A 17919-nucleotide genomic window follows, 5' to 3' on the forward strand; every position below is an offset into this window, starting at 1 on the left:
CACACTGATGCACAAACACACAGACACACAAATACACACACTCAAGCAGTCCTTTGAGGAGCCCGGGGCCTAGAGGGAATAATGGTTAGCAACCTGAAAAATGCCCTCATCACAAAAGGCCTCCGACAGTAATAAATGAAATAGTTGAGCCAAACACATTAATCCATGCCGGTGCTTGTACGTGTGTGTGTGTGTGTGTGTGTGTGTGTGTGTGTGTGTGTGTGTGTGTGTGTGTGTGTGTGTGTGTGTGTTTTGTGTGTAGCTCTGTTTGTGTGTGTGTGTGCATGCCCGCTTGTGTATTTCTCTGCATATTGCTGCTGGTATCGGTGAGTGTTTTTGTGTGTCCACACACTCATGCAATACAAGCCTGTGGGTGTGTTTGTGTGTGTGTGTGCGTGTGCATGTGTGTGTGTGTGTGTGTGAGAGAGAGAAAGAAGGAGAGAGACGGCTGAAAAATCTGTGAGATTGTTGTAGTGTGAGAAGGTGAAAGGCACTAACACGTTGTCAGTGCAAATACTCTCACTGTCAAAACAATGTGCGTCGACAGCAATCAGAGACTTCAATTAGATATTATGAATTTATAAGGTTGTGTGGCAAAATCTCCATGAAGACAGATTAATGACTGCTCTTATAAGGACAGTTTGAGCTACAGTCAGAAAAAAACAAAGGCAGAAGTAGTGTGATGTTATAGATTAATACAATATGTCATAGAGGAGGTTGGGGTGGATGGTTGGGTCAACAATTAGCAGTTGCTGTGTTCCTGTACAACTAAACTGTTCCTGTACAACTAAACTCATTTGCATTTTGAGGAAAGCGTATTTTCTCCCAGATTGCATTCGTTTGTGGCATGTCACAAATACTTTTCTAAAGAGCATATCTTTGATATTTTTTGTTTAGCTTCTTTTCACCCAACTATTTATATATTTTATTAATCATGTTTGGTACCTAAACCTAACCAAAATTCTTGTAAAAATTAAAGTCTAAAAGTAAGAATTTAAAAACAAAATCTTTTTATTTGTTACTTACCTCTCTCTGCTCGTTTCTTGCTCTTAAAATTTATTTTTATCTGTCACTACATACAGTCAGGTCCATAAATATTTGGACATTGACACAATTTTCTGCATTTCGACTATGTACACCACCACAATGGATTTGAAATGAAACAATCAATATGTGCTGTAAGTGCAGACTTTCAGCTTTATTTGGAGGGTATTCACATCCAAATCATGTGAACGGTGTAGGAACTACAACACATTTTATATGTGCCCTCCACCTTTTTAAGGGACCAGAAGAAATTGGACAATTGACTGCCCAGCTGTTCAATGACCAGGTGTGTGTTATTCCCTCATTAATTCATTTACAAGGAGCTGACAAAAAGTCCAGAGTTTATTTCAAGTGTGGTATTTGCATTTGGAATCTGGTGAAGTCCACTCTCAAAATGAAGTTCAAAGAGCTGCCACTATCCGTGAAGCAAGCCATCGTTAGGCTAAGAAACAAAACCATCAGAGAGATAGCAAAAACACTGGGTGTGGCCAGATCAACTGTTTGGTGCATTCTTAAAAAGAAAGAATGCACTGGTGAGCTTAGTAATGCCAAAAGACCCATAAGACCATGGAAAACAAGTGTGGTGGAGGACAGGATCCCTGGTCAAGAAAAACCCTTCACAACAGTTGGCCAGATCGAGAACACTCTCCAGGATGTCGGCGTACCGTGTCGAGGTCAACAATTAAAAGAAGACGTCACCAGAGTGAATACAGAAGGTATAAGCCATTGGTGAGCCTCAAAAACGAGAAGCCCAGATTAGACTTGTGGAATGTTCAGCAATGACCAAGTCAGTCATCTGACTTGAATCCAATTGAGCAAGCGTTTAGCTTGCTGAAGATGAAACTGAAGGGAAAATGTCTCAAGAACAAGCAGAAACGGAAGACAGCAGCAGTAGAGGCCTGGCAGAGCAACATCAGGGACCAAACCCAGCGTCTGGTGATGTCTATGAGTTCCAGACTTCAAACTGTCATTGACTGCAAAGAATTTGCAATCAAATTGTAGCCCACCTATCCCTATTTTATATAGGAAAGGGCCCTGAGTTCTTTTGACAATTATACTCTCGTATGAACAGTCTTACTTGACTCTCTTTAGTTCTTGGATCTATGTAGCAATTTCAACACTTTAATTCCTGAGCTAAATTATCCAGTACAATATGCAGAATAAACTAGTTTATTGACCATTTAAATCAATAACTGCACCAGAAATAGTCAAACTAAACAATCCCACTTTAATTAAACCCCAAATTTGTGGGAAATGTGCATAAACCAGCAAACACAGTCACAAGTCAGTTTCACAGCAACCCAACTTCATAATAAAATAACAATAAAAAAAATGAAAGACTCAGGTTAACGGTCTTTACTTTCTCTGAAATGTACCTTTATCTATGATGTCCACACCATTAATTAGCCTTATTCCAACAACTTTACACTACAATGTATGGAATCTTTAACCTGGCTACAAAATATTAAGAGTGACAATATGATTTATAATTATATTACTTTGTCCAATTACTTTTGGATCCTTAAAAAGGTGGACGGGACGTATAAAATGTGTTGTAATCCCTACACCGTTCACTTGACTTGGATGGAAATACCCTCAAATTAAAGCTGAAAGTCTGCACATCTGATTGTTTCATTTCAAACCCATTGAGGTGTCCATAAATATTTATGGAAGAATCTGTATGTCTGAAGCAGAACAAAAAAGAGACCGTTGAAGTGATGATACCAAGGTTGATTCAATAGTTCCATGCCTGCATGCATCGAGTGCGTCACAGTCATGCAAATGCAACACATGTTAGCAGTAACTACCAGGATATAGGATGCCATGTGAAACTAGCTATCAACAGCAGGATCTGTGTTGCACGTTTTTGTGATCACTGGTAGGTGTGTATTTGCGATTTCTCCATGAGACATGACATTCTGTATCAGTCTGGGATGATCCAACCTTCATATCCAGGATCATCACTGAATGGGTCTGCAGCTTCCAACAATAGAAGAAACAATTGTTTACACAGTGTTAAGAGTCCAAGGTTTCCAAAACTGGACAATGTGCATCAGGTCAGGAGCACAAGGAGAAAATTCATTGTTTAATTCAACGTTCATGTGGTTGTGCACTGGAAATTAATCCCCCAGGGTCAGACTGTCAAGGCACAGTTCTACTGCAATGTCCTGAGGTGTCTAAAGGAGAACACTCAGTGCGAACAGCCTGAAATGTGGCGTGATGGCACATGAGTGCTCCAATGTACTGTTCAGCTGGTCACAGCGCTGTGATTATACATGCGTTTTTTTTTGTTTTTGCAACACAGTCAGCGTTTCCACCTGTCCTGCTCACTAGATTTGGCTCCCTGAGACTTCTTTCTCTTCCTTAAAATGAAATTCTAGCTGAAGAGTCACTGTTTTGACACAGTTTAGGAGATTCAGCGCTCACTGCAGATGGTGCTTGACATGTTATATAGTAGGGCTTCCAGGGGGAGTTTGTGGCACTGGGGGTGCTGTATTGCTGCACAGTTTAAATCAGGTACAGTTTTTGACTTGTACAGGCACTGTCTCATTACTTTTTGACCAACCCTTATAACTATAGAGTTGACAACACCTCGCTACAACAATCCACTATTTACTATGCAGATGTGGGCTAATGGTTGTGGAAGGGTTATGTTTTCTGATTCTTGTGTATACAGCCTTTCTGGTTTAAAAATGAAGCTCTAAGGTAGGGGCAAGGTGTGGCCAGCACATTTGTTTTGGTCTGAGATGCTGGTGCTCCAGTGACCTCCAGTAGCTCTGAATGTCATAAGCGGTACATTTAATCTTTGAAGTTGTGGAAGCGTACTGCTAAATTGTTGAATTACTGCTTTAATTTCACCAAACAGGCCCCAGCCAAGCTCTGACCATTGTTTTACCAAAGCTCATTTTTCCTTGTCTACACAAAAATGTGTGACCAGTGTTGTCAGATTTATCCACTCTGCAGATCATTTTCGAAAAGTGTAGTTTTCAGGTGTCAAAAATGCAAGCATAAGAGAAGTGTGTTTTAAATACAGCCTGCTTAGTGTTGACATGCTCTCCTTTGCCCATCACCACTACTTCAGCCCATTTTTTTCATGTTTGATCTCCCATTTCTTCATCCAGTCTTACTTTTCTCATCGCTATCACTTTCTAAACTGTATATACATTTTCTCCCTCTGTTTCCAAACTGTGTATTTTTAGTCAGCATTTGGCCTCACCTTGTTCTTCCTTTCATTCTTTTTCACTATCGCTCTTTCTCTCTCTCTCTCCAAACTGTGTATATTTGGGTCTGTCTATGGGGAGTCAGGGGTCATTATTAATCTTGCTAGCTCTCCTACCTTCAGGCATAACAGCAGGGCAGCATCTGTGTGTGTGAGTGTGTGTGTGTGTGTGTGTGTGTGTGTGTGTGTGTGTGTGTGTGTGTGTGTGTGTGTATGTGTGTGTGTGTGTGTGTCTAAGTGAGAGTGAAAGGAGTGGTTGCGAATGAGTCAGTTACACTGTTCGAGTAAAGGTGTGGGAGAACACGTTTTTTGTGAGTGCACCGTCTATGCCGCCAAAGTGTGTGTGGTTGTGCATGTGTTTGCATGGTGCGCGTGTATGTGTGTGTATGTGTGAAGGACAGGGAAAGTGTATTTTGCCATGATGGATCATGAGAGACCCACATTCTTAATGCACACTCGCACAAGACAGACACCCATGAGAAATGAAGGGGAGAAAGAGAGAGAGAGAGAGAGAGGGGGGGAGGGAGAGAGAGGTGATGGGGAAACAGAGAGAGAGAGAGGGAGCATGGAGAGTCCCTGTTCCTCCTGAACTCATTAACCGTTGTCCTCTCCACCCTCCCTCCCGCACCCCCACAATGCCGAGCAGCGGCGTGCATCAATAACGCCGGTGACAGCACGAGGGGGACGGGTCAGACAAGCAACCGCCATCTCCCTGGCAACCACCACTATGGCCACCATCGCCACGACAACAATTGCCGAGCGCACATGGGGGGAGGCATCCCCCTTCCCCGCTGGCCCAGCTCCCCTCCTGCAGCCATCACACAGCGAGGGCCGCCGTGCCTGCTGCTGCCGGATCAGAAGCAAGCTAAATCCACAGCACGGCTCCGGCATAGGATGAGGCGAGAAAAAGCTGACTGATCTCGATTCTGAGGTGAACCGAATGGACAGGAGATTCAATCTGAGCGTAGGTTAGCAGCGTTATTCAACGTTTCAAGAGGAGGACGGCGGGTACGGGAGGTTTCTGGAGGAAAAAAATCCCCAAAAAAGAGTGGCTGCAGCTGTGAGGCCCGCCGAGTGTCGCTGACTGCATGGGCGACACAAAAAAATATTTTCCCTTCATTATCTGAAGAGTCCATACACTAAAACTCAGGTCTTCTATAGGATGCAGCAACCGTTTAATACAGATAATATTGATTTGCTGAGCAACTCAAGTAGCATTGTGGTGATTTATCTTTTTTATTTTTAGTTCTTTACATTAACACTACATGAAATGACTTTTGACAACTCATGATGCAGAAATCCTACAGAAGTAATTCCCAACTCTGCAGTTCTTATGGAGGTTTTAAGCCTCTCTTAATTGATGATTTTGATTTTGCTGCCAGAATTTCAACCTGTTTGTCAGCTATAGTTACACTTTATTTTCACCTTACCTCTGATTTTTGTCAAGGAGGGAATTTGATCGTGCCTAATCAATCACTAGAGGCAAGTATGCCTAATCTAACATCACTTTACACTCGTCTGACTCTCCAGATGTAGACTACGGCTATAAACTTGCCATTGGCTGGATAGTTCACACAGCTTTCTCCTCCAATATCTAATTCTTAGCGCTTTCAAAATATCCTTTACTATAGGAAACAAACAGGAAACAATGACAACTACCTCTGGAGAACAATTTACCACATTGAAAATTTCAAGTTCTGCCAAGGATTTGGATGGAGCAATAAGGCAGCCTGCAAGTAGTTTTTCAGTCAGTTGTTCATTTTAACTTCAGCGTTAAATGCTCCGCTGAAATATTTCCCTTGTCACCATGCCAGTTCACAGCATGTCATCTCATAGCACTTAATGCAGTAAAGACCTTACAATTTTAAACGGAGAACAGAGAACCCAACAATCCAGTTTCCTCTGGATTCCCTATGAACAAGGAAAGAAAAAAAAAAAACTCAGAACCAGGCTCAGGGAAGGCGGCTATCTGCCTCCACTGGTTGGGGTGAGAGGGGTTGATTGTGATGGGTTAAATAAAATTCAAACAAGCCAGAGTTTGGTCCCTACATCAGAATGATTATAAGGTGCAGTCAGACTATTCTACACAAAAGAATGGTCTGATTACTCAATGCTCATTGGACCAGCTGCTTTTTCCAAGCAAGTAACTGCTGTCTAATGTCACAATGCCAGACGAATCAGTCAACTCAGTGCAGTGGAAAGATTTAACTGACTGCATGTAAACCTCCTGTATGCTACATGCCCAGCACCAAACAGCAGAAAGTCAGCAAATTAGCTGTTTAAATTTGTAAAAATGGCAATCTAAGCCTGGAGTCAGTTGAGACCAAGTCAAAGACCAACTGAGAGCTTAAACCACATTCAGCTGCTGGCCAGAAACGGGACTTGACATGACGCACATAAACACATATGGTTCTATCTGTCAAGCTGTTTTGTTATTTCTGGCAAAACAGAGATGCAGCTTTGTCATTTAATTTCATATTAAATGAAAGACGAATGAGCCTCAAAGACAGAGTGTCTTTCTCCACTGCCGCTGGACTTCATTTTCCACCATCCTCCAGTGTGTTTTAGCACGGAGGATTTCACTGACTTTTCTGAAATATTGAAGACTCCGCTGTCCATTTTCAAAGCTGATTGTGTGGTAAAATCTAAACACCTCATCGTTTGAATCAAGCTGTAAGAACAATTATTTTGTTAGCATTCAACAACTCCCGGCGCAGCTCCCGGGAGGTTTTGACAGTATGCCAATGTCAAAGCTTTTAAACTGTTAGGAGCAAACACACTGCACATTTTTGGCACCGAGAGTCACTATTTTGTAATTCAATTTGAGTTTAACGTGTTTTGTGAGCTTCTTATGTGGCCCGGGTGCCTCACTTTCCATACACTCACTGATTTATTCGTTTTTAAAATGAAATGCGCTCTGACTGCTGATAATTGAACATTGTCAATTGTATTATTAATGCACTAGAAAATCAAGATTGCAAAAGTGGATCAGATCAGTAGAATCTGGTTGGTTATGTTGCAACTGAAATGAATGTTTAGTTGTTTTACTTCTTGGAACCCTATTTAATACTGTCACTACAGTCACTACATAAAGCTGAAAAATACACCAACTACTAATTCTAACTAACTGGTAATGGAAAAAAAATATTACAATTTGTGGTTCACACAAAAAATCACAGTGTCCATTTACTAAAACTCTTGATTACTCATTTTTAAATAAGGCAGCCAAGTAGTCATTAACCTATTTTGCAGAAATGAGTACAAATGAAGCCTTGTGCAAAGGATTATACTAGTTTTTACAGTACATGATGCTGAAATGTCTTTTCTCTTGGTTTAAAGATGAAGATAAAGTCAGATTAGCCCTAAAACAGGCTGACACGTATGTATGCACCTCAGGCTCCAGTGGTTTTGCGATGTTTGTGGATCTGTTCTTTTGATTTACTTGCAGCAGAAAGTTAAACTGTAGCGCTGGCACCGGCCAATCAAACTGCATTTCAGTTGGAATTGCTGTGACTCAAATGTCGTGTACACCCAACGCCAAGCACTCATACAACACATTTGTGTGAGTTCTGTGTTACACCTCACTCCCAGATAGCTCAGTGTTCACGAGTCAACGGAAGTCCATTCACTCCTATGGGAACCTCCCTGATCTGTAATGTTTGTGGAACTCCTCTTTACACTTCTTATTTGTCCAGAATTGGCTTGAGTACATTGAAAACTCTGAACATTTGTGGTAGATTTCAAAGATTGTGTGCTGGGAAACCGGATAAAGTGGCTATTTAGTGTATATATATATATATATATATATATATATATATATATATATATATATATATATATATATATATATATATATATATATATATTTTTTTTTTTTTTTTTTTTTTCCCCCCAACTATTATACTGTATATATACTCTCTATATCAGGGTTCCTACAGCTTAAGGCAAGTTAAATTCAAGACTTTTTAAGACTTTTTCATTGCCATTTGAAATTAAATTTAAGACCAACTTCACAATAAACACAAATGGAAAAAAAAAAAACACCACATCAATTACATAGGGTTAGGGACAATTTTACCCAAATGTTTATTTTAACATAAAACATGACTTTTTGGTCAAACAAAAGTTTTTTTTTCTTTGACCACACCTCCAGGCAAAATTCCTTCAGTTGCAGTGTGTTCTTGCTGCAGTAGCTCCAGGAACTTCCAATTAACGTTTGGTCCATCCATGGAGATGGACAACAGCTTACGCCTATCCAGGTCCTTGGCACCTTCCTGAGAATAAACAATGTTGAAGCACATGAAGCATATAAAAATCATACTGGATTAATCCAGTATAGATTTAGCAAACTGTCATACAGCATATTGTCTTTGTAACAGATGGAAGGCTGACACAGAAAAGGTATCAATAATAACACCTTAAAGTGATATTCCACTTTTCAAGAATAATCCACTCAGTATTCACTCACCTCTATGCCAATGTGAGGATGGGTGAAGATCTTCAGTTCACAAAACAATCCTGGAGTTTCAGCAGAAAACAGCCTGGCAGCTAATTAGAGTTAATTATGACCATGGATTATTCAACTACAAGTGAAAGTTGCTCAGTCAAAATTTTTACTTGAGTTAAAGTACTAGAGTTCTTGCTTTTAAAAATACTTAAGCATTCAAAAGTACATGTTTTTAAAAATACTTAAGTATTCAAAAGTACATGTTTTTAAAAATACTTGAGTATTCAAAAGTACATGTTTTTAAAAATACTTAAGCATTCAAAAGTACATGTTTTTAAAAATACTTAAGCATTCAAAAGTACAAATTACAAAGTACATTTTCTAACATCAACACATGCTGTATTGTTTTCACGATGCATTTACAGAACCTTGTAACTCTCTGAAAGCACCTGATGATGCACTGACCTGCTTGTAGAACCACTCTGCTACACAAAGCCTATAGAAACATCTATAAAAACTTCAGCATAGAAATACAGTCAAGAACAAAACGGACAGCTGTTGTCAATTTCTGATGTAAATGTATTAAAATCACATCATAAAATGAGATTGAAGCCAACTCTAAGGAGTTCTCCAAGTCTGTTAAATAACTGAGATTTCTTTCTGTCTTCAGGAGCAGTATATACATGAATTATGAGGTATTTTTCACCTCAATAAAAACAATCCAACTTTAAAAGCTACCTGGAATAATGAATAATTATAATAACATCTTCAGAATTCATTTTGTCTTTCTCCTGCTGTCACCATTACTGCTTTTTGTTTGAATAACAGAGCGAGAGCTTGCTTGCTCTTGTTCCAGAGTGCACCTGGATGACGTATTTCCACTTTTACATCAGTCCCATCTGAGAGGAGCTACTGTGATCGGTTTCCTTTTGTGAGCAACACAGCATGTGACCAACTGCATTTTAGAAAAGAAAAAACAGCAACAGTTGACTTCAAAGCTTAGTCGAAAAGTAACGACAACCTTCCTAGAAATGTAAGTACAGTATTTGTCTTTGAAATGTGGTGGAGTGAAAGTCAGAAGTTTCCAAAAAAAAAAAAACATACTCAAGAAAAGTACAGATACTCAAAAAATGTACTTAAGTACAGTACTCAAGTAAATGTACTTCACTGCTGTCCACCACTGAAGACCATACAATATAAACAACACTTGTACAATACAGTGTGATCCAATACAACAGCCATGACTTCTACCTTTACAAATATAATAATGTTCAGTTTTGATTGACACTTTGAGAGAAGAGATGAACTTAATTACTGATGTTATAATTTGCAGTGGTGTTGAAGTGGACTGCATTATATTGAAAGTTTTGGTCGCTACATTTACACGCATGAGACAGGCAGAATGATGTTTCTAATTTTCTGCTTCCACAATAATTAATGTTTGCCGCCTACTTACTTTGAAATGGCGTAGTAAATCCTCAGCTGTTCCATGTCCCATCAACTGCGACCCCGAATATCTTGACTGGACGTGATCTTCGCACCAGCAGCGGATATGCAGATCCAGTTGTTTTGTTTTCGTGGTCTGGTTGAGGCTCTCACCAAACATTAAAACAAACGCGACCTTGTTAGCATCCGCAACAAGCTGCTCTGAAATGTACGGGGCTAATCCAAACCTGCTGATGTAGGCCGTCTGGTCGGAACCACACGCAAACGAGTGGACAATGTCAGAGTCTGTGAACACAACACGGAATAAGTGTCCAACTCCCTCATTTGACTGGTATGATTGGTGTTTTGTCACGGAGTTCAGAGACCACAGTACCTGTGCTTTCAGTGTAGGCGTCCACCCGAACATAGCCGGAGATGCGGTGCTGCGGTCCCGGTTGTTGCTATCGGGGCTGGGGATGGAGACACGGTGGAGACGCGGCCTTGACTCCCATCGTGCCGAGTTTGAAACATTTCTTGCACAAAATACACCGCGCCTCGTACACATCGCTTGGTACCGCTTTCAGTCGTGAAGATAAATCTTGGTTGGACAGCCAATTTTCGTTGAATTTACACTTTCCCATGTGTTCCCAAGTTGCTACATGAACGACGTGCGTCTGCTCTTAGAGTCCCGGCTGCAACTACATCACTGTTTTGTTGATTCCGCTATCGTGATTGCGCGATGTTACCACGAGTCATTCTGTAAATTATTTAAATTAATAAATGTTACCATTTATTTTGAGATTTGAGACTAATTACAATCATAAAATCATACTTATCACGTGTCAATATTTTTAAGACGTTTGAAAGATTGATTTAAGACATTTTAATGCCAATTAAGGCCTTGTTTTTAGATTCATGAATTCAATGCATTTTAAGACTTTTTAAGGAACCCTGCTATATATACTCAGATTAACCTTAACCTCATTTCCCACCATCAATCATGAGTCCTAGTTTTGTCATGGTAATGCTTTATGCACATATTCCGTAAAACTCAACGGTAAAACCTGATAAAATGAACCTTTGTCATGGCTGTGATGGAGTTTATACCCAGAATTAAAGACATGCATGACACTACAAGGTAGAGTTTGTGTATCATACAGACTTTTGAATGTAAAAAGCTGTGTGGAAAACAGGGCGTAAGGCCAGCGTTGTACTTGAAGTATCTGTGAGTCTACTGGGGTCCCTGTAAGGTAAATTGTATGTCGTATGCAAGTCGTGAGACCCCTCTGTGGAAGTGGGTGCGCGGTGTAAAATGTGTGTCCACATGTCCACTATATGCTGTGAGTGCAGTGGTGTGCATGCGTGGAATGTGTAAACGCAAATCTACTGCACATTTATGGAACGCAACCTGCAAGGGGACACTAAAGTAGTAGTACAACATGTATGTGGAGTCCACAGCTGTCTGGAGTGGAATCATCTGAACACACAGATTAAAATACAAAACCTTTACTGGTTTTAAAATGCAGCTGTATCCTTAATGTTCCTTAATTAGCAGTGCACATATTAATGAGTCCATGCATTTTTGACAGACAGATAGATAGATAGATAGATAGATAGATAGATAGATAGATAGATAGATAGATAGATAGATAGATAGATAGATAGATAGATAGATAGACAGACAGACAGACAGACAGACAGACAGACAGACAGACAGATAGATAGATAGATAGATAGATAGACAGATAGATAGACAGACAGACAGACAGACAGACAGATAGATAGATAGGGCCAGAGGCTACACTCACACACCAAAGTTGATTAAAGCCCCCCTCCTGTTAATCTTTAGCAGGCTAATATAATTAATTCATTAAAGGTTAACGCTGCTGTCACTGCAGAGCAGCACACATGAACACTGTCAGTCTGAGTCCAGCTCGGCGGCGGAGGGAAGCAGCGGACGCTCTGACGAGAAACCGAGCAAACCGGGAGGCAGACAGCAGCAGCAGCAGCGTCTCGGTGAAACTGCCGGTAAAGCGGAGTGGCAGGGAACCTCCTCGGTCAGAACCGGCCACACCGAGCAGCTGGACCGTGTTTCCGCCGCTCTCCGGTCCGTTCAGAGGATCGCTGTCTGCCGTGAGTTCGCGCGCCTCCTGATAGATGTGCAGCGGCTGCCCGCGCGAGCCCATGGAGCTCGCGAGAGGGATATTTCCTTTCCTCGCGGATGGAAAAACAAGGCGGGGAGGGGCGGGGGAGGAGGGGGGAGAGCGAGGGCGATGGAGGGGAGGAGGAGGGGAGGGGTTGATTGCTGAGGATTGGCCAATAGCGCAGCGGTACTCTGCTCCGGCGGGTCCTGCCTGCGAGCTGTCAGCCAATCACAGATCGAGTCGGAGTCCGCGCCCCCACGTGGGTCTTGAGCTCCGGACGACAACGACAACGCTACTGGCCAATCACAGCCCGGCGAGGTGTTAATCTCGACGCCGATTGGCCGGGCGTCTCTCACAGAGTCCCCTCACTCATCACGTTTAGCCCATCGTTATTAACTCTTTCCTACCACACAGGACGGAGCCGTGCTGCCCATAAAACACAAACCCGCACTGTAATAGCCAAATGTGAATTAATGAATGATTCAGAGGCGGTTTGTTTTTAGAAACGCGATACATCAGTTAATCCGGACTGTTTCAAAGCCTCGTTTCAGACACATTTAAAGAAAAGCGAGGGTAATATACTACAGTGCACTGGAGCACATGGGGCGACCAGAGCAGCGCTTCAGCCTTTTAAAGCCTGTGTGTGTCTGCGTGTCTCTGTGTGTGTGAGTGTGTGTGAGTGTGTTGCCCTGATCATAATCAAATCAGCATGCAAGAAAACCAATGAGATTAAAAGCACATGAGAAGTGCATGCTTAGCAGCGAGGTATAACCCACATTCACACTTCCAGGCTCTGAAATTGTGGGTCAGACCTGCTCCTGTTCTGCCATGTAGAGGCTGCACGAGCTGCACTGAGGAGCACACTCAGGTAGGGTGACTAGAAATAATTGAAACAGGGGGAAACACTCCCCTCGTGCACCCTCTCCACACCCCGCCCCTCTCATTTTAATTGCGCCGATGTTTTACAGTTGATAACGCCTCACGTGTTGTTGACGCCTTTCAGTTTCTACAAAGTCTCCCCCCACCTAAAAAAAAGACATTAAAAGCAGCCATTTTAAATAGCACTACAGTCCTTCCCTCCTACGCTATGCAGTCACACAGGCACCAACACTGACAAACCATGCATCAATCTTCTCTTTCGTTTTTTTTTTTTTTTCTGTAACCTCCAAAAAATATATAGGCATGGTTCCCATACAGGAGCCAGAGGAGCGGGCGGACACCGCCTCTCAGTGGTGGCTTTGGGGATTGAAAGTGTGCAGGTCAAGGTGTGTGTGCGTGTGGTGGCAGCCCTCAAAACCTTTATTTTTTTCTTATTACAGCTCCTTACCGGATGGCTGACATGTAGTTCACGTCAGATTGAGCACAATGACACCAGACAACAGGCGTCATATATGATGACATGTCAAGAATGTTCTGGGGTTTCTCTTTTAGCCCCTCAGAACCACAATAGTGATTTCTGCTCCAGTCACATTTTTACTCACTGCAGACTGCAATCTAAAATTTTGCACCTTTAAGGAAACAGCCCAACCTTGATTAGAATTAAATAGAAGTCAAAAATGTCTTCCATGCAGTTAGAAAGCCTTAAATCATAAAAAGGAAAAACTCAAGTTGAATTTCTTTGATTATTTAATTTACAACAACTGCAAATACTTTAAATCAACACGTACAGCCTGGCAGTTTCAGTAAAAAAGCAACAGGACTTATGTTTTAGGTTCTTGGAAATGCTCCACCTTTCATCCAAGAGGCTCCTCCAGTTCTGCAGAACTTCTCATCCTAAAGGTGAAACATCTTTAAGAAGCAAAAAGAGAGGTCCAGTTGCCTTTTACTGCAGCTGCAACATTTCACATCCCTCCAGAGAGAGGGTGCTGAATGTATCATCCAACAGCTTGCTGATGTCCTGCTCCTCTGCGAACCGTTCTTGATTTAATGCTACTTTTTCTTTACTGATCAAGTATGCTTTGTTTTCCTCTTTTCCTTTTCCTTTCTCCTGTTTGCATTTTGTTTTTTATTCAGCACAGCCTTCAGTTAAGCAGAGATTGGTCGAAGTGCAGAGGATCTATTTGATTAAAATAGTTTGTTTTGTCAAATTTTTAAATGACATGTATAATGAATTAAGTAATTTTGGTCAAAAACCACAATTTTAAGCTTAGATTTAGTTAATCTTCCATACAAAACCACACATCACACATGATTATTTAGACTGTAGATGATAATTTTTTTAGTTTTTACAGTGTCTGGCTCTAATAAATGGTGTCATTTGGGCATTAAAAAAAAAGATAACATGCCTTGCAATGCAAACCCACAGGACACACTGAGTTGAGAGTTAAAAAGATGCCCTCCAATGGGGCATGGGTGTAATAAATTTATTTCCATGAGAGGAGGCAGGCTACTATTGACAACAGAGACCTAAGAAACTTTCATTTTCTTTTCAAATCGCAAATATGTCATGAGAGGAAGAGATAGTTTGATAGAAAGTAAGAAGTGAGATTAAACCTTATGGAGGACAGGTTGCACAATTAACAACCTCTTGCGACTTTCACATTGGACTCAGTGGAAGTGCGTGTATGATTTCTTTGCACTTTTGCAATGTAATCGAATAGCAATTACAGTTAAAGCTGTGATGAGTTATTTACACCATTGTCATTCTGGAAAAATGTGACTGCAAGAAACAGGCTTTTATCATTCTGATTCTTTTTAGCAGAAATGTTATGTGTAACCACCAGAGGGGAATAGTTAAAATGTTCTGTAATATTAGAAAATAAATCTGAGAAAAGAACTGCAAATGAGTAAAAAATAAAACGAGTCATTTGAGTATAGAGTCAGTTGTTCTCTATACAATCAGAAACGTTCAAACCACCTACCTGATGTTGTGTAGGTCCCTCTGGTGTTTCCAGACCCATTAATGCACGGGTACAGGATCTCTGGAGGTGGTGTCTGGCACTGGGATCTTTTCCTACTCGATTAGATTTGGATCTGCGTGGTTTGGAGGCTGGATCAACACCTCTAGCTCTTGGTCGTGTTCCTCATGCTGCTCCTGGGGGAGTCCTGCTGTTATAGGTCCTCGGTCTGCAACAACGTTCGCATAGTTGGTTTCGTGTCAAAGTAACATCAACATTAATACCAGGGCCCATTTTTTCCCCAGCAGAAAATTGCATTGTAACCAGATGATCAGTGTCATTCATTTCACCTGTCAGTGGCTTTAATGTCGCGGCCAAATGTTTGACTCTCCTCACTTTCTTCCCTCACTGCAGCTGCTTTTACGCCTCAGTTATGACAAAACAAAGTATTCAGACAACCCAACATAGTTTGCGTTTAGTTCTGTTTCACGCATATTCCAAGTGTTAAGTACAAAATTAAGTCTTGATACGAATCGATTTGCACTGAAACGGACTCGTAATGCCTTTGGGAAGAGCAGAGGAAACAGGCAAGGAAGTGAACAAAGCACAATAGCAGCAGAAAAACAGCTTGTTTCAGCGTGCTTTTGCAAGGAGCAACAACAATGACAACCAGTGGACTCAGAGATTGATCCAGCTGATCTCTCTTTCATTCAGTTCACAACCTCTGGAATTGAACTGAGAGAGAGAAAGACTTGCAAGGAGGGGGGAAAAAAGGAGGAGATGAGGGTGAGTGGAGGAGAAAACTGAGGAAGAGTGTGGAAGGGGGACTGTGTGGGCATATGTGTGTGGGAGGGGGTGTCTGTGGGACACCGTGGGGTACGAGGCGGCACCCCGCAGTCCCAAGTAATGGCAGAATAGAACTTAATAGGGTAGAAAAAGGCTGGAGGCTGTTAACTCAGAAACGGTCATTTTGAATTCCCCATTCTCTCTTTCTCCATCACTCCTTTCCCCCTCTTCCATTTTTTCCATGCACCTTATATATCTGTGACTCTTCCCATTCATGTCTGCCGGTGTAATTTGCCGATTCTCCCTCTGTCTCGCAGCACCCCAACCCATCTCCCACCGTTCGGCTGTTTCCCTTTTCCTTTCCTGCCTCTCTTTCACCTCTTTCCTTCCCTCCTTAGCCTCGCCTCCTCCCATCTATCCCTCCCTCCCTCCCTTCCCTCCTCTGTGTCTCCTTGGAGGAGGTGTAATGATAGCTATTTGAGTGTCATCAGAGGATCGCTGTAATGGCTTCTAAAGCACCATCCCACGGTTGCCACGGTGAACCTGGCACAGCCGCTGTCCCAGAATAAGGGGAGATGAAAAAAAAAGGAGAAGAAGAAGAAAGAAAAAAACAAAACATCTGGTTGGCTATCGACAGGCGTCACCGTGCCGACAGCAGCAGGAGTGGCGGCACATCAGCAGACGATGACGCAGCCCCCAGGGGCTGCAGAGAGTGAGCTAATGATGCGTGGGATAGGATACATATGAGGAGGAAGTACAGTAATAGTGATAATAGTGATGGTAATGAAAATAATAGCTCTGATAACAATAACAGTACATGACTTTTTTTTGATTTGTGTGCAGTGTGTCTGTCTTCACCTCCCATCTCCTTTTATTTCTAACAGTCTCTGCAAGGTTTTAAGTGCCTGTTTGTGAATTGGTGGTTGAATATGAGAAAGAAAGAAAGAAAGAAAGAAAGAAAGAAAGAAAGAAAGAAAGAAAGAAAGAAAGAAAGAAAGAAAGAAAGGGAACATGCAAATGTGAGGATGTGATTTCCAATTTATTTCTGTTATTTTAAAGATCAGAAGTTTCGAGCTCCCTGAATGAATTTCACGCACACACACACACACACACACACACACACACACACACACACACACACACACACACACACACACACACACACACACACACACACACACACACACACACACACACACACACACACACGCACACAAACAGGAGATCAGTGTGAGCGTTCATAAGAAGTGATTTCATCCACATCATTAAGTGTGTATAAGACGACACTGGATGAGTTTTCAATTGCTTTTGGGCCGCTGGAGTTCATAAAGTAGGTGCAAAACTGCAAACATATTTGCTCTGCTATTGCTTTTGAATTTCCCCTTAATGCTTTAGTTTGAATTGGTCGTGTTGAGTGAAAACTTAAAACTGGGCCTCCTGTCTATCGAGCAGGGATGCTGTCTGTAGGTTAAACAGGACAGCTCTGTATATTGCATTTGGTTTCTATATAATACTACAGTTATTCTAATCTCATAGGGATTTATTATTACTTTGACAACTACTACTTAATATTGTTAATGCACTAATAGCTATGTGATTGTTATGTAACGGTATAACTAGTACAAAATTGCTTTAATGTGGCTTTTAATTAAAGTGTAATTAAAAGTTCTCTTTTATATTTAGCACACTTAATCTAAGTCTGTGCAACACTGATGTGAAGGCAGTTGTTTGTCACTCAGTGGTAAATGTTTTAATTACATTTTAATTATCATTTGGCCATTATTAAAAAAGTGACATGTATTTAATGGCATCAAGTTAAAGTTATTATCTTCAAGATTTTCATATCGTTGCAGTTTTTCAGTGTTTATATCCAGCTTTCAGTCCACTATAATCATGAAATATATTCATATACAGTCAGGAATGATCTTCAGACAATGCACTGTTCGAATGAAAAACATCACTTATCAATTGTCAAAAAAATTAATCAAGTGATAGTGGAATAATAATAAACAATAA

The 17919-nt window shown here is 41.2% G+C and overlaps 2 protein-coding genes across 2 annotated transcripts in view; both read right to left on the reverse strand.

Moving 5' to 3' along the window:
* The window catches only part of faap100 (FA core complex associated protein 100), an 81954-nt gene that overhangs the window by 36998 nt on the left and 27037 nt on the right, over positions 1-17919 (reverse strand). Inside the window, exon 9 of the transcript XR_008599549.1 lies at positions 15142-15346. The gene's annotated coding sequence lies outside the window, so the exon portion shown is untranslated. The remainder of the gene's footprint in view (positions 1-15141; positions 15347-17919) is intronic.
* LOC129347435 (uncharacterized) lies at positions 8234-13444 on the reverse strand. Its single transcript, XM_055004766.1, has 2 exons — positions 10168-13444; positions 8234-8538 (listed from the first exon to the last, which is right to left on the reverse strand). Exons 1-2 carry the CDS (start codon positions 10699-10701, stop codon positions 8380-8382), a joined length of 693 nt encoding a protein of 230 aa, XP_054860741.1. The 5' UTR covers positions 10702-13444; the 3' UTR covers positions 8234-8379.

The sequence above is a fragment of the Amphiprion ocellaris genome, chromosome 18, assembly GCF_022539595.1.
Source record: "Amphiprion ocellaris isolate individual 3 ecotype Okinawa chromosome 18, ASM2253959v1, whole genome shotgun sequence".
Classification (NCBI taxonomy): domain Eukaryota; kingdom Metazoa; phylum Chordata; class Actinopteri; family Pomacentridae; genus Amphiprion; species Amphiprion ocellaris.